Source organism: Astatotilapia calliptera, chromosome 3 (genome assembly GCF_900246225.1).
Source record: "Astatotilapia calliptera chromosome 3, fAstCal1.2, whole genome shotgun sequence".
Lineage (NCBI taxonomy): Eukaryota > Metazoa > Chordata > Actinopteri > Cichliformes > Cichlidae > Astatotilapia > Astatotilapia calliptera.
Window position 1 is genome coordinate 113,258 of NC_039304.1, and position 25,834 is coordinate 139,091.

Genomic DNA, 25,834 nt, shown 5'->3' on the forward strand with positions numbered 1-25,834 from the left:
CTATATCCACACTGGTTAAACAAAAATATTATATACTGCATGCTTCAGTAGTACACAATAGATGTCTGTACAAACCTCACCAAATGCCGGGCACTGAAGCACTGCCGGGCCACCCGAAACCCTTGCAGCTGCTAGCATTGGTCCTGTTATTGTGCACTCACTTCACAATCACATGAGGACAAGTGAGAGATATCAAGCATTTGTGTTGTCATTCCAGGGTTGTGTTAGAAAACCTCTGACTTCAGGGTGGAGTTGCCCTAACGCTGACCTGGACTGTTTAATAACTGTCTGAGTACTGCCAGCTGTATAAAGCTAAATGGATAAGAAGATGAAAAAAACAGTTCTGTTAGTGTACACAGTGACAAAGTGACTATTTTTGACTAAATAGGTTGGTTTACCGTTATCCTGCTGTTGCAACCAAGTCTAGAGAGCCAGAGTTTGTTGTCTCAAAATCTCAGGCAGGCAAAGATAAGGGTAATACTCCTCAATTTATCCCCTAACTGCTCCAAGTGTACAGTAAGAGTAACCCTCCAGCTCAGAATTATGCAGCAGTTTTTCTGAGCACTGTTGAAAGTACTCTGATTTTTAAAGATTATTTTCAGAGACGGATACTGCACATGTTGTTGATGTATGTGGATCTGCTGTCTAGCAACAATGAGGTAATAAGAAACAGACTTGCTTTTAAGCTCCATGCCAGAAAGAAAGGAATTGGGTTGCATAATAGGGGGTAATTACAAAATGAAAACCGATAAAATGGTGAAATATCTGAAAAAAGTACTGCTTGTGCTTGTAAAGTACAATGAGCTTTAATTACATTATTTGTTAAGAGCACCTTCCATTGGTTCACCTTTAATAGGTGAACCAATGAAAGGTATTCTTCTGTCAATTGTATGATAACACCACCAAGTTTCACTGGTGGCAGCAATGAAGTCAGCCCAAAAGCTGAGTCTAGTTATATCAGTTTAACTACTGTTACACATCATTATGAGGTCAAACTCTTGAAGACCAGAATCACCAAAACAGATTGCTTTCTCATTTATAAAGGGATTCATTTCTGTAGTCAGAGCTACATTAAATTGCCAGATGACTGAACGGAGTCCGGCATAAAGTCCATATACTACATAGACACTTAACACGCGACCACAACCCTAATGACACTGCGAGGAGCCAACTGTCTCTCCGCAGTCTCTTCCCCGTGCCCTCTTTCAGCATACCTTTTAGAAACATTATTCATTTGTGGCCTTTTTCTGCGCTTGCGTATGTGCTGAACGGCGCACGTGCGCCAATCTGATGCATGCACACAGATTTCTACAATACACACTCTGAACTACAACAGAAGAATAATAAAAGCTGGCAAGGAAGCCAAAACAAACGTTATCGACCGGTAATCTTTGTTAGTGAGTACACTAGCAGCCCCGGAAAAGTCATGCTGTTCTTGGCTTTCAGTTTGAACGTCGTGGAGATCCCACTGTACAAGAGATACATCGTAAGAAAGTCGCTTTTAACAACCTTCCATTTTAATAGGTTTATTGCTGCTAGAAAACCAAGCTGCATTCATTTTTTCACGGGAAAAAAAGGACAGCGTAAGCCACTCACCCCTGCTGGAAGTGAAAAGAATGGGCTCGCTCCTCATCTTAAAGTCAAGCTCATCTATAATCCCCCGTCCCGAGCAGGCGCGTGCCCAGCGGCTTCCTGGCAGCGGTAAAAATCCACACAGGCACGCAGTTGTCTTCTATGCCTCCTCTTTCTACCTCCGACTGTCCTTTTCCTAGCTAACCGGCGGCCACTGAAACGTCTTTTTTTCCCTTTCAAAGTTTTTCCCCGGATCTTTCTCCTACTCCCTCCCTGTGCCTTCTCTCCTCCCCTCTCCTTAACCTCCCCTCTTTACGCGCCCCCTTCTCTCGCTCTCTTTCGCTCGCTCGCTCCCAATCTTCCTGCACTGATAGCTCTGCTGGATTTATGAGATTTCCCCTTTGCTTTTCTTTATAATCTCCATTCTGGCCTATTCTGTTTTATTCGAAATTATGTGACTTCAGAATGAAGGCAGATTGATATCATTTAGATGCCAGTACTGTCTTTAATATGCTGCAATTTATTAATTTAATACGCTGCTTTTCTTTCCGTTTTTTAATCGAGTCAAAGACACGTGTCATTGAAAGCATATGTGTGTGTTTTACATATGCTTTGATCGCACTTTCATTGAGCTTATTTCATCTGCTCTGAATATATACAAACTATTACTAGGATTGTGTGAAAATGTATCTCAACAGCTGCTGACTCTTGTGGCCCAGAAGTTGCAGATGGTAAGCAACACTCCACATTGTTTTACTTGTGGAGTGAGGGTGACTTTTTAATGTGAGAATTCCAGAAATCCCAGTGTAACTGGGCCGGGGGTGTTGATTACACAGCATTTTGTTTCCTGGTGCAGTCACTCCACAGCACAGAAATGTTTTGTTTGGTGCGCATGTCAATACCTTTAGAGCCACACTGTGTACAAAAAATGATTTGAAATCTCTTTCATGTTGGTTCTTTGCAGTAGTAAATCATGTATGTGCAAATTCTTTCATTTTTGAGGGAAAAAAACCCACAAACTTGCTTGAGAATTGGATGCCTTCGCTAATTACAGTACACTGCATTACCATAAGCTGCTGATCCCTACGTCCTAGTCCCCAGGGGCAAACAAGAGCCAGTCTGAGTTCAATATCCCATCTGCCATCAGGGGAGGAGGAAGGGGGGAAGGAAAGACTTGCTCTACCCTGCCCTTTTTCAGCGTGGAACTTGAGACTGTGAGGAAGGGAACAGTGTGCAGTGTGGAGAGAAAGAATAATGTTCCAGATCACCTTTTGGTCTCACGAGTTCAAGAAGAACCACAGACTGGCAGAGGCTGTTGACGTGCATTTCCCTAAAGAATAAGACACATAATGTGACATCTCAGCTCCACATGGGCTCTAGACAAAATGCAATTTTTGATACTTTGGCATTGGCTTGATTTGTTTAGGGTCACAACAGCATTTTGTATCACAAACAAGTATAACAAGCGCTATTATTATAAACACCATTATTTAAAAATCGAGAGCAGGGTGATAATATCTTTTGGATTCCCAGCTGATGATCCCTTACACAGTGCACATAGTGATTTGATCCACTGTTGATATAAAAGTTACCAGAAGATTTTCTCTTTGTTTGAGTTATGACTAAAACTTTCTTTTCAGAAATATGAGTTGCTTTTTTAAAAAAAAAAACTTCTCCACTCGCACACAGTTTTGCTGCCAATTTTCCTCAGGCAATAGAGCCTCAAGTTCAACACAACAGACAGCAAAAGGCCACACACACACAAAAACAGTGTTATCAGAGACAATTGCTTTGGACACACCGGTCAAAATGAACAGCAGGCTAATGTGAACATAAAACCCTTTGGATTTTACCTCCATTGCAACTAACTTCGCTAGTGCCAAACTCTTTTGAGCTTAAAACACAGGAGGTATGTTGGTGCACTGTAAGGCAGTATGCAGACTAGATGACCCTAAAGTCAGTTAACTGCAGTGGACAAATCTAGTGGGAGGATTTCGGGTTGAGTTATGAGACTCTTATGAGGGTGAGATATGAGATGGAGAGGCAGCCTGTGGTGAGTAGCAATAAGTGATGAAAAGATTGACGGGTTACAGTGAAAAAGCACCAGACTGTATATTCTTCACTCAAGTCTAGAGTCTCAAACACACTTTTCTTTTGTGTAATGTGTATGCGCAAGTGTGATCCCACTGAAACTGCATACCAGATGAAAGTTAACTTGGCTCTGTTTCTTTAAAAGTCAATAGTGACATCAGTCTTCTTCCCACTTACTTTTATTAAATCTAATAGAGATTGAGATACTGTAATAACTTGGACACTTCCCTATCCAAGTCAGTCATCAACTCGTCAAGTTATTCAGACACCCTAGTGAGAGAAAACACACATGCACAAACACGTAAATGTTAAAGCTGATGATGAAACGTTGATGTTTTGACCAGTTAGACTATCAGACATCCACTTTCTCTGCTTAATGATCAGAGGATTTTGCAGGTTAAGAGGTCAATCAGATAAGCCTAGAAACCATCTGGTACCGAACATGAGGGAAAATTGTGTATTCCCTGACTGGTTGCAACTGGTTGCTGGCAGTCGTTGTAAAAATTGATTTCTAAAGCCCCATTCATGCAGGCCTAGCAACCACTCTTTGAGTGGTAGGGGAATAAATGGTATAGGAACTGATTCTTATATAGGGCTTTTCTACTCTACCTGAGCACTCAAAGTGCTTTATACAGCATGCCTGATTCACTCATTCATACAAGCACATTTATCTGTTCCTAAGTGCTTTCTATCTCACATTCACAAAAGCTGCTCTCCAGTGCATCCATTACCAAAGACTGCAGGTCCGAGTAGCCAGAGATCAAACCACCAGCCAATAAGCAGATGACCTGCTCTACTCCCTGAGCCACAGCCAGCAAGTGGTTGCAGATGGTTGCGTGGTCTCACTAGCATGAAAATAGGCACAATGACGTATACAGTACTGCACTGAAAACCTCCTTTTGATTACTTTGTCACTAGCAGGTCCAGCGCTTGACAGTCAAACCATTACAAATGACTCGCCAAATTATAGTGAAACTGCAAAATGTGCAATGCATATGAGAAACTGAGAATGTTTACCTTCAGAGTAAAAGTTGTACCTTTTGAAATGTGTTTCACAACTTTTCTTTGTTTGCATCAACATCATTGAAATATAACTATAGTTCGAGAGTGAATAGCAAGTGTCTACAGACAAGACGGCATCTTCCATGCAAACTACAAGTGACTGTAGCAACCTCCTAGCAGAAAAGCAATCACGAAGAGTTTTTATGTGCAGGACCCACAATTTCACCTGGCGAGTAGCCACAGCCAGTAACCAATCACAAACTGGTTAGGATCTATCACATATGATCTAAGTATGCAGTACCTTTTTTGGGTTAAAGTTTTATTACTGTCGGCAGCTAATGCCATAGAGGTTTATCAAAATCTATAACTAGTGACAGTACTCCACAGCACAAGTCCATTTGCATTACTATTAGAAATGTATATCCCGAATGCTTTTCACCTCACTCCACCCATTCATGGCATCAGACAGAAGTCATTAACTTTGAATATTTCATATACCATATTTTATCCATAAATGTTTTCATTACATCATAAACTCCTGGAAAAAAAAGGGAGAAAATATATATACTGTAAGCAACAGCAACAAGCCACCTCTATTTGTACAATAATGAAAATATTCCACCTACTGCACATGTTCAGAAACTAAATCAAATAGCCCAAGTGACAAATCCAGAGTCGCAAGATAGACATCTGACTTGGAATACATACCAGTTCCCCAACCCATCCCCCATTCTAGTTATTGAATTAAGACACATGGTTTGGCTTTGGGACAAGGCTCGCCTTGTCTTTGCAATGTGGAAAGCCACTGGTGGAGTGTGGTGCTGTCAGGGTCTTATGACAAACCAGAGGATGGATGATCATGCCAGACTCAGTCAAACACTTATACTGGGACTAAATGAATGACTTGGTGTGATTGTATATGCCATTGTGAAGCTTTTTGATAAGGAAAAGTGCAGACTGACTAGCAAGGTAATTGCAACAAAAATAAGATCTTGTGAGCTCTGTACATCAGCTAGAGACCCCTGTGGATCCTTACTAAAAACAGCCAGGGATTCCCCCACTTTAACTGCCTTCCTGAACTCATCAGACATCTGCTCATAATTATCAGGCGTTATATATGGATTATATTTAACAAGCCAAAATGTTATTTTGGACAATGTCAAGAAATTCTTTGCTTTACTGAATTTGAAGAAGGCAAAGGAAATGAACTCTTGGTAACTCTTTGGTGGTAAAAAAAATCACCAACAATTTGATGCCAGCTGGTTTTGTAAAACGTAAACCAATGAGGAAGGGGACTGCAGATTATCTGCAATTGATTGCTATAAGTGCCCCATTTCAATTTTTGTATATAATTTCATCCACTGTTCTTCCACAGTGCGTCTTCACTGCAAATAAAAATGAACAATGTCTTGGCTGCCATAGATATTCTGAATACTCCAGATCATTACAGTTCAAATCATGAATGTACACTAAAAACAGGAATTACCAGAGAAACTTTCTCAAAGTTGACTCAATAGCAGGATGATCATTTATGTATCAGTGTTGCTTCAGCAGTATCAGAGGGCTAAGAGTTAAGGAAAGTGGTCTAACTCTCTCTGAGCAAGGTCATCCATGTGTGTGTGTATACGTGTGTGTGTGTGTGTGTGTGTGTGTACATATGTGTGTGTGTCTGTGGTTTGGCTGTTTTGAGTCTGGGTGTTTCCCCCTTTACTTGATAAAAGGTAAGTATTCAAGATATGCTTGTCAAAACAGCAGCCAACCTGAGCACCTCTCAGTGTGCACTAAGACATGCCCAGCCATAGCCCCTCCTCTCACACACACACACACACACACACACACACACACACACACACACACACACACACACACACACACACACACACACACACACACACCTCTTTTGACCAAAATAGAATGGAAAGACTTGTCAGGGTAGGCTGTTATGCATTTTATTGTTCATGAAAATGTGTGTGTTCCTTCCTAGCAAACATGCCGTGGGGGCACTGTGGGTGCACCCACACTCTAACTTTGTTTTGAACATGTTCAAACTTTATAGAAACTTCAACAGCAACAGTGATTTCTACACACTAACCTCGTGTATAAACTTGGGTGACTCAGACTGCACTGCTTTCTGGACTTTTCTTACTACTTTGATATTTAAGAAAATTCAGCTATGTGAGTCATCTGAGTTTTTCCTTTTATTGCAGAATCTTTAAGCAATTTTCACTCACAGGCATAGAAAGCAAAGAAAACGACCACAGCAGCAACTAATGGAATCAACTTGGAATATATTCACTATTTCTTGCCAACCAGACATGTAGAATATCTCATTTTTATATGTTAGTTAATCAAGAATTATTGGTCTTAAGACTTTAGATAAAGTTTAAAACACAATGAAAACCACACATTTCTTTCCTGTTTCAAATCCATTGTGCTTGATTGTGGGTTAGGAATGGAGAAATTCCTATGGATCTCAGACCTCCTGCTGCCTGTGTTACAACAGACACAGTGCATCAATATCCCCATCAAACAAGCCATGCCGCTTTCACAATGCATCCAGTAGCAGGCACAATCACTTTCATTTACATGATTATGTACATGCAAGCATTCATAAAATGATCAGATGTTTCACATTATTGCCATAACAAACCATGGGCCAGGGGTAACTACTTTCTTAAGGCCTGAAAGTACTTGAAAATAAAACACGGCTTGAAGACGTAAATCAGTATCAACTAGGCTTCACATTGCTGGGACAGCACTGTAAATGGTATTGTTTCATACACACACTCACGCAGGCTCACCTTTCTTAACGGGAAGTGTATGAGGAATGCTGACGTCAAGGCATTATAAATCTCTGGTGGCAGTGCGTCACATTTGAGAAGTTAGCCAGCTCTAATGTCCAGGTCTGGAAGTCCCATTATCATCATCATTCTCATTGCAGTCAGTGAGCTGTGTGTGTGGGTGTGTGGCACTCAAGGCAACACTTGAGTGTAGCTCATCATTACAGTCAACCTATACAGTTAATGCATACGGTTGTGTAGGTGTGTGGGTTTGTGAAAAGATCCATTACAGTGTGGCTAAATACAACAGTACTCTTTTTTTTCCAGTTTCAATCATTATTGTTAACACAAAAAAAGGAAGCTATTTCAGGCCTTGGCAACCATACTCTGACATAGCCAATCCAATCATAACAACTCTTGGGATATGGTCTAAAGCTCTCGGAATAGCTACGTAAGGATCATGTCTTTAGAGTAGAGCCAGTGAACATTTTGGACAACTAAACGGAAACATGATGCACATCACGGAACTGAAAAATGTTAAATTCCTTTAAACTGCTAGATGTGTCAGAATATTATACAATATAATATTGAATTTATTCAATATTTTTTTACAACTTTATATATGGTGTTTATGTGTGGTGTACTCTTTGGTATGAACTTTTAATTGGCCTACATAATGCTGATTTAGCACCACTGCATAGGTCACGGATAAAAAAAACATTTCCATTATGCACTGCATCAGTGTATGCCAATAATCTAAACATGAGCCAAAGGATATTAAAACCAAAAATATCAGTCAACCCCTATTGGCAGTTCCCAAGATCAATATCCATCAGCACAACCACGACTGTTTATTTAACTGGCGCAGCATCCAGGATTACCTGTCAACCTTGTCTGGTCTTTTTCTGTTGCCTTTTCTTTTCTGCTTTAAAATGATTAATCTGTTAACAAATAAATAAATACAAAATAATAAAATACCCAAAATATGAAGATAAATGGCAAGGTTCCAAAACTGAGTGTTTAACTCTCGACATTCTTATTGCTATCACCTGAGACAAATGACAACTAGGAAATATTTGCAGTTCAGCCTTAAAGGTGTACACTTGTATATTTTAGGAAATGTCACTTAATTTTTTAAAATTAGTTTACTATACATTTTAAGAACTTAATCAAATCGATTCAGGTCTCTGTGAACTGAAATTGACTAAGGGATGAGCTTCACTACTCGACGCTTATCTGTGACACCAACTATAACCCCTTCACCAGTGTTTCCCAATCACTGTGAGAAATGATCAGGTGTGCCGTGGAAGATTATCTGGTTCCACCTGATTAGTACCCTAAGCGACCGGCATGAGTAACAGGCAGAGCTTTCTCTTCCACTAGAGGGCAGTACAACTACCTGCTCTAATTAAATGGGTAGCCAACTGCCAGTAAAACAGAAGAAGACAAAGAAGAAACTACATAATAGTCATGCTGTGAGTGAGACAACGCAGCGCGTAAAAGCAATAGACAAATGTTTGAAAAAGTAGTTAATCTGACCTGGATCGTGGAGAAAATCCAGACCCAGATGAAGGCCCTAGCATGAGTAGTGGTCAGAAGAAAGCAAAAAGGGGCAAACCGAGCCAAGTCCCTTATTCTTGCTCTGCTTTTTGTTACATTTTTGTTTGGTGGGGTGTAGTGTGATTTTTCTCATTTGAAATATATGCCGTGGCTCCAAAAGGTTGGGAAACACTGCCCTACACACAGTGTGAATACTTGTAGAACTAGGATTTCCTCCGAGCATTAAAATCCATATGGGCAATAATGACCCCTGGTTACGTCAAACGGAGGTCATTAAAATTAATACTGACTCTGTGTGCAACCAACGGTGTTGCCAAAACAATGTCAGACTCTGTAGTTTTCTCTGGTCCCCTCCCCAGTGGGCCCAGGAGTGACATGCTTAGCCACACATTCTCCTTTAAATGAAATTGCTGGCTGTCTGAGTGATGTGGGCTTTACACATAATTGGGCAACCTTCTGGCAGAAACCTGGTCTTGATGGGAGAGACGGCATCCATCCCACTTTGGATGGAGCAGCAGTTTGTATCATATCCATCTAATAGACTGCAATTTGTTCATGTAAATGGAGAGTCCTCTTCACACACTAAGGTTAATTATGGAGTTCCACATGGTTCTGTGTTAGGACCAATTCTGTTTACATTATACATGCTTCCAGTATCATTAGAAGACATAGCATACATTTTCACTGCTATGCAGATGACACCCAACTCTATCTATCCATGAAGCCAGATAACACACACCAATTAGTTAAACTGTAGGAATGTCTTAAAGACATAAAGACCTGGTTCACCTCTAATTTTCTGCTTCTAAATTCAGATAAAACTGAGGTTATTGTACTCAACCCTGAAAATCTTAGAAATACGGTTTCTAACCAGATTCTTACACTGGATGGCATTACCTTGGCCTCCAGTAACAGAAGGAACCTTGGTCTAATTTTTGACCAGGATATGTCATTCAATGCACATATTAAACAAATATGGAAGAAAGCAGTCGCTTTCTTCCATTTGGGCAATATCTCCAAAATTAGAAACATCCTGTCTCAGAGTGATAATGAAAAACTAGTTCATGCATTTATTACTTACCATAATTTGTTATTATCAGGATGTCCTAAAAACTCCCTGAAAAGTCTTCAGTTGATCCGAAATGTTCAGCAAGAGTATTGACAGGGACTAGAAAGAGACAGCATATTTCTCCTATGTTGGCTTCCTTTCATTGACTCTCTGTTAAATACAGAACTGAATTTAAAGCCTTGCTCATCACATACAAGGTCTTGAATAATCAAGTCCAATCTCATCTTGATCACCTTATAGTACTGTATCACCCCATTACTACTTTTAATATTAGGCATAAAACTTTACTTCATGATAAAGCATATAGTTAGGGCTGGATCAGGTGACCCTGAATCCTCCCTTAGTTATGCTGCAATAGGTTTAGGCTGCTAGGGGATTTCTATTATAGATTGAGTATTTCTTCTTTAGTCACCTTTTCCACTATGTGTTTATACACCTCTCTGCATTTAATTATTTCTGGCTGCTTTCCATGGGATGTGTTTGTCCTCTCCATATCTACTCATCCCCAACCGGTTGGGGCAGAAGGCCGCCCTTCCCTGAGCCCGATTCTGCTGTAGGTTTCTTCATATTAAAATTGAGTTTTTCCTTCCCACTGTCACTAACACGCTTGCTCATTGGGGGCCATATGATTGTTGGGGTTTTCTTTGTGTTATTGAGGGTCTTTACCTTTACAAAATAAAGTGTCTTTAGGTAACTGTTTTTTGGGATTTGGCATTATATAAATAAGATTGAAATGAGCTGAAATTGGACTAACTTTGAAATAGTGCACATACACAGGGTAAGAAAGCTTTTAAAGAAGGTGATCCTTGAATCTGATATTTCTACAGCAGTGTATGGAGCCATGGCCTTCATCCAGACTGAACAAGGGTACTGCTGCTGGCAGGAAAACTAGGTCAAGAATGGACCAGGTCCTTTAACAGTATGGACCTCCCTCAAATAATCTAGCAGTTTAGGTACTGTATGTGCATAAATAGAGCTTTCCCGTTGCTCTGTCTCTCTCTGATTCAGATATCTATGTGCACAAATGGTTTTCACATATATACGGATAAAATGTCTCATTAAGCTCCAAACAATCCGCTGATTAACTTATTAGTAAATTATCACACAAACGTAGGTTAAGATTTACTGTGATTGTCTATATTATCTATCACTGTAATAACAAGCTCTATTGCCCTGTTTTGTAATAGGTAATAAAAATAAGAAAATATATCATTTTAAAAATCTAAGTGTTTTAGGTACCTGCTTTTAAATGTAGTTGGTGGTTTTCCAAAAGCTCCAGCCCCTGCATAAAAACAGATGGAAGTAATGTCCACAAGGTTCAGGTCCAGCTGGAAGTGTTAACTTACCAGTAAACAAAGAAAAATTGTTCCGTCTTTTCTGTTTAGTTAACTCTTTGCTAACTCTGTTGTTCTTCTCTTTTCCATCCAGAGTTTACAGGAAGGTCAATGAGATTCTTTAAAATAGGGTTGATAGATATATCGATAGATCTGCAATCACAAGCACTGCCTGTAGTATCCGCAATTTCTCAGAGAAGTCCCAGTTTCATCACTGTAGGTAACTGTTGGTGTCAAAGTACATGTTTCTACAATCTGAAAGAGAGCATAAATTCAACCTGCATGGTCAAGCATTACAGTTAGATTACACTGTCAAGACCAGACATTTGGTATTATCTTCTCTGAATATTGTTTGGCCACGGGAATAGTAGATACACTTGGCAGTGACCAAAGTTTTTAGTGGAATAATTAATTTCATCCATTACAAATGGAGATGAAATGTTGTAGTTTATGGCTGTTTTCCTCAGGGAAAGGCTGGCTTGCAGTTAATGAATCAACTATATTTTTGCATCATAGGAAAATGTGCTTGGAGATAATTTAAGAGCCATCTGTGTGAAAGTAACATTTGAACTGGAAGTGATCCATTCAACAGGACCTATGAGCACTAGAGCACCCACCAAGACTCAGCTCAAAAAGATGAATCAGAGGTGAATGAATTATTGAGTCAAAACCCAGATTAACGTTGCTCTGAAAGATTTGAACAGGCAGTGCACACAAGAGAAAACCTCATAATTAAGACCTCATTAAGAGATAAAGACAGAATTACTGAAAATGTCAGCAGACATCACATTATGATAACAGACATTGTGGTATTTGCATCTGAATGTTTCGTGACATTATAAAATGTCGTATAGTGGCACCCCTTCAGCCAGTTGTCAGATCAGACTGGATTTCCTCTACTGAACTGTTCTGAGAAATCATAATATTCACACGTTTTGCTTGTTTAATGTTGATGTAAATGTGGTCATTGTGAGTCAGCATCCTCCACCCATAATCCCCTTTCTGTTGGGCTGTTTGTCTACTTGCTCATACATTTTTAATGGAGCTAACCAAATACACATGGAAACGCACACAATAAAAATCTGGCGGTTGTTGCAAATGGCAGCAGATGTACTTGTATGTCTACACACACACACACACACACACACACACACACACACACACACACACGTTTGTGTTCACACATGAATTCTGAAAGGCCAGATGGTTCGGTGAAGGATGACCTGGAACGAAGAGTGGATGGGGCTTCCTGCTCAGGCCTGGACGCCAAACATACTTGATTTCTGAGTTTTAGGTTTTCTGCTGTACATGTGCATTTATTACATGCATTCTGTGATCTACAGAAGTAATACGACTTATGGCAAGAAGTATGCTCTCCCGTGTTTTAAATGCACCTTAGAACAACATGCAGCAACACTACACATGAGCGAGAGGAGGGAGGTTTGGGGTTTTCACACACCCCTGTTCTCTGCTGGCCATCGGGGCGGCCGGTAACTGATGCCCTCAGGGGTCGGTGGGTTGGTGGTTCTTGGTGTCCGGGGCTGGGCGCTCAGGTATGTACCAGCTCACTCCCGGTGACTACTTGGCAGGGCCTGGTGCCTGTTGCCCGGTCAGGCCTCTTCCGGGGCAAAGGGGGCCCTCGGGCCTCCGGCCTCTGGGCCTGCGGCTCGGTTCACTCTGGCACAACTGGCTGCCGGCAGAGCCGGCGGGCACGCCACTGCAGCCCCCTCTGGCTTCTGCTCCGTGGCTACTGGGTGACCCCTCATCTGGGGCTCTTCCCAGGAGGGTGGCACGGATGCCCCTCCGGTGGTCCTCCTTGGGCTCTCGCACTCTGGGGCCTCTGGATGTCTGGAGCCTGGATCTCGGGAACAAGAACATTGTCGGTCCTGCTTGCTACACAACAACATTCAATATTTAGTATTTACTGCTGTTTACATTTAGCTAGATTAACGTGATGGTGTTGTGTTTAGTATGTTGCTCTGGTTTTTTTTTTTTTGCTTGTTTTCTCTTCTTTTTCTCTCAACAGGTGATCCAGGAGATTTTTTAAGTGCCCTTTCTCACTGTCCCTCTTCCCTTCTGTTTTTCTTTTCCTTCCTCTTTCTTTCTCCCTTTCCTATCCCTCAGTCATGTCTGTCCCGTCTGTAACAACTGAAAATAAAATAAAATAAATAATAACAACAAAGGTCGATCAAATGGACTAATACGGCAAGGCCGTGATGATCCATTTGGCAAAGTAAATCCACTGGGTATCCTTGTTGGTTTTCAGACAACAATTCTGACGGCTAAAGAACCAAATGGGACAGGCAAAAAAAAAAAAGAAGACGAAGTATGAGTTTATTCAAGGCTAGGTACAGTGTTGTGCAAAAGTCTTAGGCCAGTTCTTGTTTCTTTATATTTTGCTTCCCAAAAGCCAGACTGTCTTCTAATTTGCAGTCTTGAGCAATAGTTTTCCACACTTTTGCTTGGGGATTGCCTGCTTTTTCAGTAATTTCCAGTCCAGTCTCGAACATTTTCAGAGGATTTTTTTCCTAAGCCACATAACACCGAGCTGTGTGTCATTCAAAGATGAAAAAGGGAAAGTTCATCTCTTAAATTAAGAGATGAAGATTTTGTCAACACATAACAAACAGTTGAGCAAATAACCCATTTTAATTTGTATCATAAGGCAATTTGTTAATAGCAGTTTGTCACAAAAACAAATAATTTCTTGCAATTTCTTTAGCTGAATATACAAAAAACTTAACTGATAACTGAGTTTGACTGGAATAAAATAATATTTTTGCGTCAACAAGGTGATTCCCAGGAAATATTAGCTGAAACGTGGCATATTGGGCACATTTGGGCGACCGTGGCTCAGGGGGTTGGGAATCGTATCTGTAACCGGAAGGTCGCCGGTTCGATCCCCGGGCTCTCTGTCCTGGTCGTTGTGTCCTTCGGCAAGACATTTTATCCTACTTGCCTACTGGTGTTGGCCAGAGGGGCCGATGGCATGATATGGCAGCCTCGCTTCTGTCAGTCTGCCCCAGGGCAGCTGTGGCTACAACTGTAGCTGCCTCCACCAGTGTGTGAATGTGAGAGTGAATGAATAGTGGTATTGTAAAGCGCTTTGGGTGCCTTGAAAAGCGCTATATAAATCCAATCCATTATTATTATTATATCTTGGCTTGATCTGCAACAGAACAAGTGGCAGGCCTAATATTATCTAGACATTTAAACTGTATCTGAAAGTCATCTCCTTAAAAACAGGCAGAAACAGTTCTTAAGGAATGGAAACAGGGAGGAAAGGCCGAGTTATGCCAAATTACAGAAGAACTGGACTAAAAATCAGCAGCAAAGGGGGTTATGGAGCGATGTATCCAAATTTGACATTTTTGGTTACTATCTATGAAGGAGATCGGGGGGAGGTTGAACAGGGAGCATCTATAATTGTCTGTAAAACACAGTAGAGTGTTATAGTTTAGAAAAAAAATACCATCATCATTCTCCATGGAATGCCATCTGGAAAGCACCTGATTGACAATGGTGTCATTTTTCAGTGTGACTATGATCCTAAACACACTGCCAATGCACACAAGAACACCATCAGTCATGGATTGGGCTCCCCTAAAGTTTGGATTATTTGCATTATTGAAACAGTGTGGCTATTAGAATTAATTCCGTTCTGTAAATATAATCTAAATATCCATCTTTCTTTTGAATAAAAACTTAAGTGTGAATGAAGAACTCATTTTAATTTAACACTTTATTTTATTTTAAATGCCACTAACATGATTTAAAAACTTATAGTATGGCCAAAAGTGCAGTAAGCTCAGTCCACTTACCATTTGCTCACACAGCGCACAGTGGGCAATCCAGTGTGGGCCCCAGCATTAAATTTGGTTTTCCTTGTATAGTGCCAAATCACAGCAACTTTATGTCATAAATTAAAGACCCTCCAATAAGAGAAAAAAACCCCAACAATCAACGACAACACCCTATGAGCAAGCACTTGGGGACAGCAGGAAACAAAAACTCCCTGCTCCAAAGGAACCAGTCCTTATATTGTTATTAAGGCCTTACATTGAACAAATTTGCTTTTCCCTTGATGCTAATTTGGATTATTAAAAAAAATCTGTCATCTAAATTGAAGAGATTTTTTTTACAGTGCAGCATACATGCAACACTATCCATCATGCACAAGGAATCACACCAGTCCAATATAAAAGCCATATGCTCCAACAATGTGGTGGGTGATCCCAGAGATGGAATGAAGTGAAATGACTTCATTTCTTTCCACTGAGTGCAAGAGGAGAATTAAGGGTGGAGCAGGTGGGACACAGAGCAGAGTTAGGTTTCATCATGCTTCTTCAGCTTACTATCATATGGTATTTATAGTGCAGACGTTGCTGGAAATAATTGTGTGTGTGTGTGTGTGTGTGTGTTTGGAGATTGGAGAGAGAGATATGAAACCCGTGCAGGACATATTGACCTTTATACCCAGGATTACTCATTATGCTGGCAAACAGCACTGATTGGCATGCAGGTAGAAAATTGAACAGCTCGAAACCAACCAAAGTAATTCTGTGTGCGAGCTAGAGGGCATTCTGTTGGGGTCTAAATAATCAGAGCAGGCTCCATCCAGCCAGCCAGCATTTAGCCAAATTCCAGTTGTATTTCCTGTCTGGAAACCAGGTTCCAGAGTTCATACAAGCACATAAGCATTTTTCATACCAATAGGTCATGATACCAAATGATACCATTCAAATTTAATAAAATTACCCACATTCTGACTATTAACATTGTAAGATAAATATGACATGTACAATGATGCTTCTAATTTGTAAATTAAAGTATATGTTATTAGACACACTTTAACCCTTTAAGGTCTAAGTCATCACAGATGCTAACTCTAACCTTACCCTAACCCTACATATAGGATAATGATAAAAGATAAATTTTTGGAAAAAAATTAAATATAATGAACAAATGTAGAATAGTGTGTTTGAGTACTTTATGAAGGACAGCTATGAAGAATGCAGCAAATACAGAGGATAAAGGTTATACGCTATATCATGAAGCTTTGCAAAAGAGTTGTTGAAGCTAGTTCAAGGAGCCAGCAGTATTGAAAGTGTTAGGAGTGATTTGTGACAGACGGACAGCAGCAAGAGTGAGAAGGAAGAGGTACATTTCAACAGGGTGATGCTGAAAAAAACACACAAGGCAGAGCTGAAGGTGTTGAGGTTTTCTCTGAGAAAACCATGATGGGCAGGATTAGAGAAACATGTTTAGATGATGTGGACATATGCAGAGGAGGGATAATGGATATACTGGCCAAAGGATGTTAAAGATGGAGCTGCCAGGAAGAGGGCTGTTCGATATAACGATATATATCGGATGACGATATAAAAACGTCTATCATTTCATTTTATGCTATCGTTTGTTTCGTGGTGTCGCAAAATAAACTTTATATTTTTTCATCGTTTTGATGGTCACCGTAGTGGCTGTCACTACCCGATCCGTACAAGAAACCCGATCGGTACCACATGTGCAAATCTTACGTCACTTCCTCTCTTTGCCAACATTGCGACAGTTATGTTTTGGGTTTTTTTATTGCACAAAAATATAATGTACAACAAATATGGCAATCTCTACAAAGATTTTTTTTCCAACTTGAAATAGTATCAGAACAAGCTGTATTCCAACATATAAAAGATATCTTCTATATGAACAGGAAGTACAAACAACAACAAACAAATAAATAAATAAAACCCCAAGCAAAAGCAAAGAAAACAAACAAACAAAAACAAAACAAAAGATAACTAAAAGACATAAAAGAGATTATACCTTAGGGGTTTTTCTAACAGATTTATTTCATTAATCATATGATACAGATCCACAGCTTGTTTTTTGTCCATAAACTTTGCAGATGAGAAGAAGAGGCAGAGTTCTTCGTGAAAAGTGAAAAAGAATGGCTTTGTTTTCAGAAAACAACATTTGTGAATGAAGAATTTACCCATAATAATTACTACATTTAAAACATTTTCAAGCTTCTTTTCTTTTCTTAGAGATCCAAAGATAAAATCATTTTTAGAAAATTCAAGTAAGTTTGGAATCTTTGGGAAAAGCCAGTAGTGCACATCGATCCACAGGGCTTTACAGAATATACAATCACAAAATAAATGTTCTGTTGATTCAATATCCCCATCGCAAAAAGGTACTGCACATGCGCAGTAAGGATCGGCGAGTCCTGATCTGTAACTATCTTTTTATTTTTCATTTTTGTCTACATTATATTGAAATGTTTCATTATTGCAAACATTTTAAGAGATACTTATTATTCTTAACACCTTAACAGATACTCTGACCCGTAACTATCGTAAAATGCTTCGAGCGGAACTAGTGGCCTTTTGCACATGCGTGGTACGGATCGGGTTTCCGGTACGGATCGGGTAGTGACAGTGGCTACATTAATTTCTTAAAGTTCTCTCTTTCTCTTATATTTAATATAACCACACTACGGATGGACAAGCACCTGTGTTTATGCGTTGTCGTTAGCAATAGTGACGGTAAAACCATCGCGTGTCCGCTTGTTTAATTTCCACATAAACCTTTCACAGTAAAGCTCAAGATCCTGTTGAGACTTTTCAAAATAAACTGAATCACGTGAAAAAGTATGCAGAGTATTTACGGATGAGAAGCAAAAAAGAGCCGTCAGGTGCTAAAAAAATAAAGCTTAGACTCAAACGTTAGAACAGGCTTTTCCCCGCAGCACGCCGTGTAATAAATACTCACAAAGAAAACGGTGGCCGTTACAACTTATGTCTAAAAATGTATCGTTTCATGCATGGGTTAAAACACTCGACGCCCAGCTGGAAACACTTCACACAAGTTGAGCTGCCCGAGATTCACAGAATTTACAGAAAATGTTAAATTTTTGTGATTTATATCGTTATCGGGACGATGGATGTCTTATATCAGGATATGAGATTTTGGTCATATTGCACAGGCCTAGCCAGGAATGAGGAAAAGAGGAAGATCACAGATGATGTAGTTAGGGAGACATGCAGTGTGACAGAAAAGGATGCTATGGATAGGCTGAGATGGAGGCAGATCACCCACTGAGGAAACCCCTAAAGGTAACAGCAGAAGTATGCTAGTACTTGCTAATAAAATCCAGATCAGATGTGACCATATTTGGATTGGAAAGAGGGGCTGACAGGTTATAAAATAATACTCCAGCTAATATTCTTTTGGCAAGAAAAAAACAGGCTCATTACAGCACAAACTTCATAGGGCACGTCAACTTCATTGAATCTTTCTTTTTAAGCCATCCCACTACAGGTTTGGTGTTGTGTATGGGATCATTGTCCTGATGCATGACCTAATTTAATTCAAACCTTTAGATATGGGACGGATGTCCTCACATTTGACTTTTTTGGTTTTTACAAATATGTATGGGCAAACAACTTAACATTGGCCTCATCTGTGCGTTTGTTCAGATGCAACTTTTTCTAATTGTACTTTTAACATGTCAAGCGAGGCCTGTAGAGTCTGAAATGCAGCTCTTGGGTTTTTTGTAATTTCTCTTAGCATTCCATGGTTTGACCTTTGGGCTGAATTTGTTGGCATGTACCAAAGATTTTGGCATTGTATTAACACAAAGCTGCATGCTCCAGATCAGCAAACTGACTTTTTTTCTGATTCTCATAGAGATTATAACACATTTATTTTCCAAAGAAGATGAACCCCAATTCTGTCTTTGACCAGCAGCTTCAAGATGTTTTTTCCCCATGTTTATACAAATGCCAAAAAAGTGAATTTTCAGCACTGTAGAAACTGGTTTCAAAATGCATTTTCCATGAGCTTTGTTTTTGTGCACACTGCACCATTAAGTCAGTTAATGTGCAACTGAAAAAAAACTTAAAACAAAACAAAAACAAAAAAAACCCCTTTAGAAATCACGTTTTTAGGCAGTCGACAGATATGGTGGGAGCACACAAACCTCTCACAGACATTTAGCCTTTTTTTCTTTCTGTACACACTCTCCTGTTGGTCTTTTCCAAGAAATAGTAAGAAAACAAACATTAGTTTGAAGTTTAGATCTAATCTCAAACATGGCATAAACTGGAAACCAGTGTAATATAAAACACGTACATAACTGCGCAGGAACCACATGTTCTAGAAGTATCAAAGAAAGTAGCTTAAAAACCCCACAAAGGAGCCGAAACCATGTAAGGACAACTCTATCTGATTAAAAGCTTAAATGCCTATATTCTTGCTATTAGAGGCCTCGCTGTAGTCTCCTTTAGTTCTAAAGTACAAAACAAAAACAAGTTTCATAAATAGCTGATTCAAGAGTTTAACCAAATGCACCATGCTTGGGTGAACTGTAGTGAAAAAACATACATTCTCATAGTAAAATATTTCAGTTATCTGTATTAACAATAAAGTAGCAAAGTAATCAATTATAAATCACCATCTTCTTTGTGACACAGACACAAACAGTAGTTTAGGCATCTGATCAGTATGCCTTCCTGTGGATATGCCCTGTTATGCTCTATGGACAGGGGTGTCAAGCTGTCCAAGCCAACTTGTTTAACTCACAGATCCACTACCCAACCCTTATGAATGGTGGAGAACTGGTGGATGGCATATTGCATTGGCACAAACAAAATATGTCTTTCTGACAGAACCTCTTTCAATACGAGTTGAATATGTTGGAAAAACAGACAGTTTTTATTTTGAAAATTGATTCCATTGCTGCTCCGCCAATGCTTGCAATAAATCCAGTGCAATAGATAATTACCATGGAGGATATAACATTTCACAGAGTACATATTTACGAACTAACATAGCTAGATGTCTTGTAGGTTCAAAGGATAGGAAGGGTTTAAGATAATGACGTGACACGCAAGGTTCACTATGAGACAGCCTGGCAGGTTACTTTCAGTAGGTGATTTTAACACCATGGTAACTCCATTTGAAAAGCCAACACTGAGAAAACAAGTCCAAACATTGAAAAGATTTTGTTATTTTCCTCCTTGGCAAGAATTTGAGGTGAAGACACACCGCCAAAGGAAACACATATTTTTGAAGACGCAAATTATGCAGTAAATCCTGAGAGCTCAGCCTCAGATTTACAACCTAATGAGAGGCAAAAGGAGTATTAGAGAGAAGATGATGAGGTAATGAAAATGGTGATGACTTTCATATGTCTTGCCATAGACAGAAGGACAGAGTGCATGACAAAGACCGCACTGCAGCTTTTAAAAACCACATAATCACAAGGATGCAGAATGGTAGTCTAAACAACCCAAGACCGTTTCTCCAGCTAAGGGTGAAAGAACATGGGTACGTGAAAGGAGATGAGATCATTTCACATTATATCTGCTGCAAATTCTTGCCATCTCATTACCATTTAATGGAATTTAGCTGATTGCCCCAAATCATTTCATTTACTTAAATTTAGAGATTCTTGGTCTTGATTATGTATACTGTTTTATCATATGTTCCTAAGTAAGTGGCTGCATCTCAGTTTAAATGGGCACCATTACAAGATCATCACTTTGCAAACACTGACATTATGAATAGGAAAGAAAAGTGTTGGGACTTTTCACCTCTCATCCAAGAAACCTCTTCAGTTCTAAGAGTCATTGGTGGAGAGTCCTAGATTTAAGCCCTATGGGAGTGTCCCCAAGGAGGTCGTAGACCCCCTATTAATTCCTCTACCTAATCACAGAGTCAAGGTGTGAAAATGGGTGTGGGTCACAATCAACCAAGGTTTTGGGTGAACCCATTGTGAAACCTAACCCCAACCTATCATGTGATTTACTAAGGTCAAATGGCCTTAAAGAAGAAACTTTAACAAGTCCAAATGCTTGTCTTTCCAAATTCCTTAGACCAGACCTTCCCAAAGTGTGGGGCCCGCCCCCTAGCGGGGGCGCAGAGCCATGGCAGGGGGGGCGCGGGATGAAAAGGGGGGGGGGGGGGGGGAACAAAACGCTTGGACACTGCTAGCACGGGCGCCTACAGAAACGCAAAGCAGGAGATGAAGCATCGCCGAATATGTTTCCAAACCAACTTCATTCTAAGCCAAAGACTAGAAAATATGGTGAAGCATATCTTCCCTTTGGTTTCACCTGCACAAGTGCCAAGGTAGGTCTCCCCTGCAGAATTGGTTTTACCTTTGTAGGGAGCAGCGCTGGGCTGTTTAAATAACGGACAAACAGAATCAGAATCAGAATCAGAATCGTGTTTATTGGCCAAGTATATGTGCAGACACATACAAGGAATTTGGTTCTGGTAAACAGTATCCCACATTCGTGATTTTTAGTTCACAAACACTTCTTGTAATGACTAACTACTCCTGACATTTTGGAGATATACATACTATACTATACTTTATACAGTAAAGTTACAGTGGGATACAAATAATATCAGGCTAAGCCTGCCACGATTTGTTCCCCCTGTCTAAATCTCAGACAAACAGTATCCCACAGCTGTTTATTTTTTTAAACCTATTTTGCACAGAGAGGCATTTTTTGAAAAATGTATTGATAGCGCTAGAGCTGGGCGATAGAACGATAACGATATGTATCGCGATATAACTTTTTCTCGATAGAAAAATTTAACTATCGCGATAGACCTCGCCGCTCTTGTCCTCTTAAAAAAAAGAAAAAAAAAAAAAAAAGAACAGCCAATCCAAATTAAGTAGCGCAGAGCCGAACCAATCACAGCCGCAGTGTCACGTCACGTGACTTGTTACGTACAGCACAAGTGCCAAGCCGCACATGTGTATTTGTTTGGGAAGCAGCCAGCCACCGTACCGCCCGGGTAATGGAGGAAATGAGTGTGCCGACTAGAAAAATCAACCGAGCGTGACCGAAGGTTACCGAAGAGAAAACAGATGATGGTTCCAATGCCGGAGAGATTGTCGAACGGAAGAGCCAGAGAAGTTCCGTAGTGTGAAGGTATTTCGGCTATTTCAAGTCTGACAAAAACAGAGTAGCGTAAACTGTAAATTGTGCCGAAAGCAAGTCTGGAAATACAATAAACTGGTGCATGCGCTACGTCCACACGTACCTGGGTATTTTTGAAAACGCAGATTTTTCTATGCGTTTGCACCTTTCGTCCACACGTAAACGGCGTTTTTGGTCACTGAAAATGAAGATTTTCAAAAACTCCAGCCAGGGTGGATATTTTTGAAAACTCAGTTTTTGCATTTACGTGTGGACTAGAAAAACTGAGAAAACGCAGCGTCAAAGGTGTGCGCATTTTTTGACGTCACACTGTGCGCCACATTATTGTTTCGGTGAAATGAATTTCTACAATACTGTTACTGTTAATTCTACTCTCTGCAGTGTTTAAATGCTTACACACAGTTACTGTCCCTCCACACATACGACTCGGTTCTGCTTCTATGCCCCAGCTTTGTTTACTTTTTCCCACCGAGGCTTCTAGACTTCTGATTGGCCAACATTTCTGCACGGTTAGGAATCTAGCGCCACCTGCTCCTTTGGCATGTTCATAGCAGCATTTTCCTTCATTTCTCCCTTTATGTGTGGACGGGATTATTTTTTAAACCGAAAACGGAAAATCTCCGTTTTCAGAAATACCCATGTACGTGTGGACGTAGCCTCAGTCTCTGACTGGAAGCGCTAATTCGTCATTCGGCTTTTGTCAGATTAAAGTAACTGTTAAAGCTGTTTGAAAAGCTAAGCTATACAACAAGGAGAGATTGAGAATTTCCTTTTAGTTCTCAGTTTATTTGATATTGACAAAAGTTAGTCAGTTTTGTCTGTTCTTCTGTAAAACAAACTAAGATTTATTTTTAGAATTAATATTTTGTTTCTAAGTGGAATTGACAATTTAGTAGTCTATTTCGTTTGTTCTATTTTGAAACTTAAACACTTTAGCAGCTGCCTTTTGTGTAGTTTGCAATATTTGCCTTTATTTATCTGAAAAAGTCTCATGTTCCTTAAGTACATCTACCCTGTTGAACTTATTATGGGAAATAAATATTTAAATAAAAACAAGCTGCTGATTATTTCACATTTTACTTGTGAGCAACGGCACATTTAAATCTTACAAATATAGTTATTTGGCTAGTTATCTATATATCGTGATAGATATCGTTATCGCCTGAAATGAAAAAAACATATCGTGATATGAAAAAATCTTATATCGCCCAGCTCTAGATAGCAATGTTGAATATTATTACACAGGAAAAAAAACTACACGTAAAATAATTACACCATGACGCCTCTGCCTTTGTAAATGGAGGGACAGTAACTGCGTGTGTATGTAAGCGTGTAAAACCTGCAGATAGTCAGATTAACAGTATTTTGTCTCTATCTGCCATTCTGCAATTCATCTCATGTAAACAATAACCTGATGTACAGCATGACGTGAAAAAGGCACATACCTTTGACGTTGCGTGACGAACTCTGTATTCCTCGTCCACACGTAAATGCAAAAAAGGAGTTTTAAAAAAATCTGTTTTCGGTGATTCGAAATGCCGTTTACGTGTAGACGAAATAGCTGCGTTTTCAGAAATACCCGTGTAGGTGTGGACGTAACATAAAAGAGTTAGTAGTTTATTTTATTACTACCTGTAATTTATTGCAGATTACTTGTATTTGCTTAATTGTTTACTAAATGTTTGAGGTGTGAAATAAAACGCAATGGAGCAAAATATGGGTGTGTGGTTGGAGGATGTGTGCGTGCGTGCGTGTGCACGCGGGGGGCGCAAACATTTATCGTGTAAAACGGGGGGGCTCAGCAAAAAAAGTTTGGGAACCACTGCCTTAGACTGTGATGACCTGGATGACTGAGAACCTTCACAGACACTGGCATTATGACATTTCTAACTGCCCTCGGCTTAGTGGTACTCTGGTTTCACTCAGTTGCTAATGAAAACTGTTGCATTGCAAATACAGGCTTTAAAACCATTGTTTATGAATTTAATGGCTCAATAACCACTTTAACATAACACAGCTATGACAGTTATCTAATGATGGTCATGATCACTCTTTTAAACATTGTAAACAATCTTGTGTACTTGTGGTTATTTGTAAAAGCCTCAGATGTGGTAAATAAAATATTGTCATGCTTTGTGTAAAAATATCTATTAAGTGAGTTCATTGATAAATCCTTGCATTCTTTAATCTGGGGAGCGGTTTAAGCTTTATAAGCCTTAGCTGAAGTCCCGAGGGAGAGTTTAAGGTGGCACTGTAACACTCAAGTGCTGGCTAATAGCCCAGTTGCCATGGGCATAGCTTTGTTTTTTGTTTCAATTAATTTCTGAGTTTCTTCTCAGCTGTTTTAAGTTTTTTTTGTATACTTTTAGTCTGTTGTTGTCCATACCACCAACCTGAGCAGCCTTGTTGTCAGCATTTGTAAATAAATTACATATCAGGTGATTAAAATTCCTGCCTCCAAGTGTGCTTCCTCCACTGCATCTGTAGCCCTCTTACAGAAGGTCCTCTTACGTCAAGAGAACAGCTTGACACATTAACTCATTTATCCAACTCACCTGGATCTACAGCGAGGACATCAGGACTGGATAAGTGTGACCTAATAGGTGCAAAGAGAGGGTGATCCAGACTGAAGGGATGGAGTTGGCAGAAGGCAGAAAAGGAGATCTATAGGACTGTCATAGGCCAATGGGAGCGGTCATAAAGATGCACAAAGACCACTGCCACCGCCAAATACCTCCAAAAGGTAAGACAGGTACTGAGAGGCCAGCTGAATGGTAGAAATAAGAAGTCATCAATACATATACCCTACAATTCACCGGATACCTAGCTGGAATATTAAGGTAGCCACAGAGGGAGATAGTGATGTTGACATGCGAAAACTCCTCATAATGCATGGAGGTCGCCACCTAAAGCACCCTGAGGTAGGGCAGTGCGATATGACCAAAATCTCATATCCCGATATAAGACATCTATCGTCCCGATAACAATATAAATCACAAAAATTAACATTTTCTGTAAATTCTGTGAATCTTGGGCAGCTCGACTTGCGTGAAGTGTTTCCAGCTGGGCGTCGTGTACCTGGAGTCGAATGTTTTAACCGATGCATGAAACTATACATTTTTAGACATAAGTTGTAACGGCCGTCGTTTTCTTTGTGAGTATTTATTACACGGTGTGCTGCGGGGAAAAGCCTGTTCTAACGTTTGAGTCCAAGCTTTATTTCTTAGCACCTGATGGCTCTTTTTTGGTTTTCATCCGTAAACACTCTGCATACTCTTTCACGTGATTCATTTTATTTTGAAAAGTCTCAACAGGATCTTGAGCTTTATTTTGAAAGGTTTATGTGGAAAATAAACAAGCGGACACGCAAAAGTTTGTCTTAATTTTTTTTCCTCCCATGTCACTTGCGGGGCTCCGTATTACTGTCGTTGTTGCTAACGACAACGCATAAACACAGGCTCTTGTCCG

The 25,834-nt window shown here is 39.9% G+C and overlaps 1 protein-coding gene across 4 annotated transcripts in view; it reads right to left on the bottom strand.

Moving 5' to 3' along the window:
• Positions 1-25,834, bottom strand: part of afap1 (actin filament associated protein 1) — a 92,774-nt gene that overhangs the window by 51,544 nt on the left and 15,396 nt on the right. For 3 of the 4 annotated variants that reach the window (XM_026157922.1, XM_026157941.1, XM_026157914.1), the window contains exon 1: positions 1,597-1,854. The exons of the other annotated variant lie outside the window; for it this stretch is intronic. In XM_026157922.1, coding sequence (XP_026013707.1) covers positions 1,597-1,633 — 37 coding nt within the window. In that variant the 5' untranslated portion in view covers positions 1,634-1,854. Of the gene's footprint in view, positions 1-1,596; positions 1,855-25,834 lie in introns of those variants that run through there. 4 annotated transcript variants of the gene reach the window in all.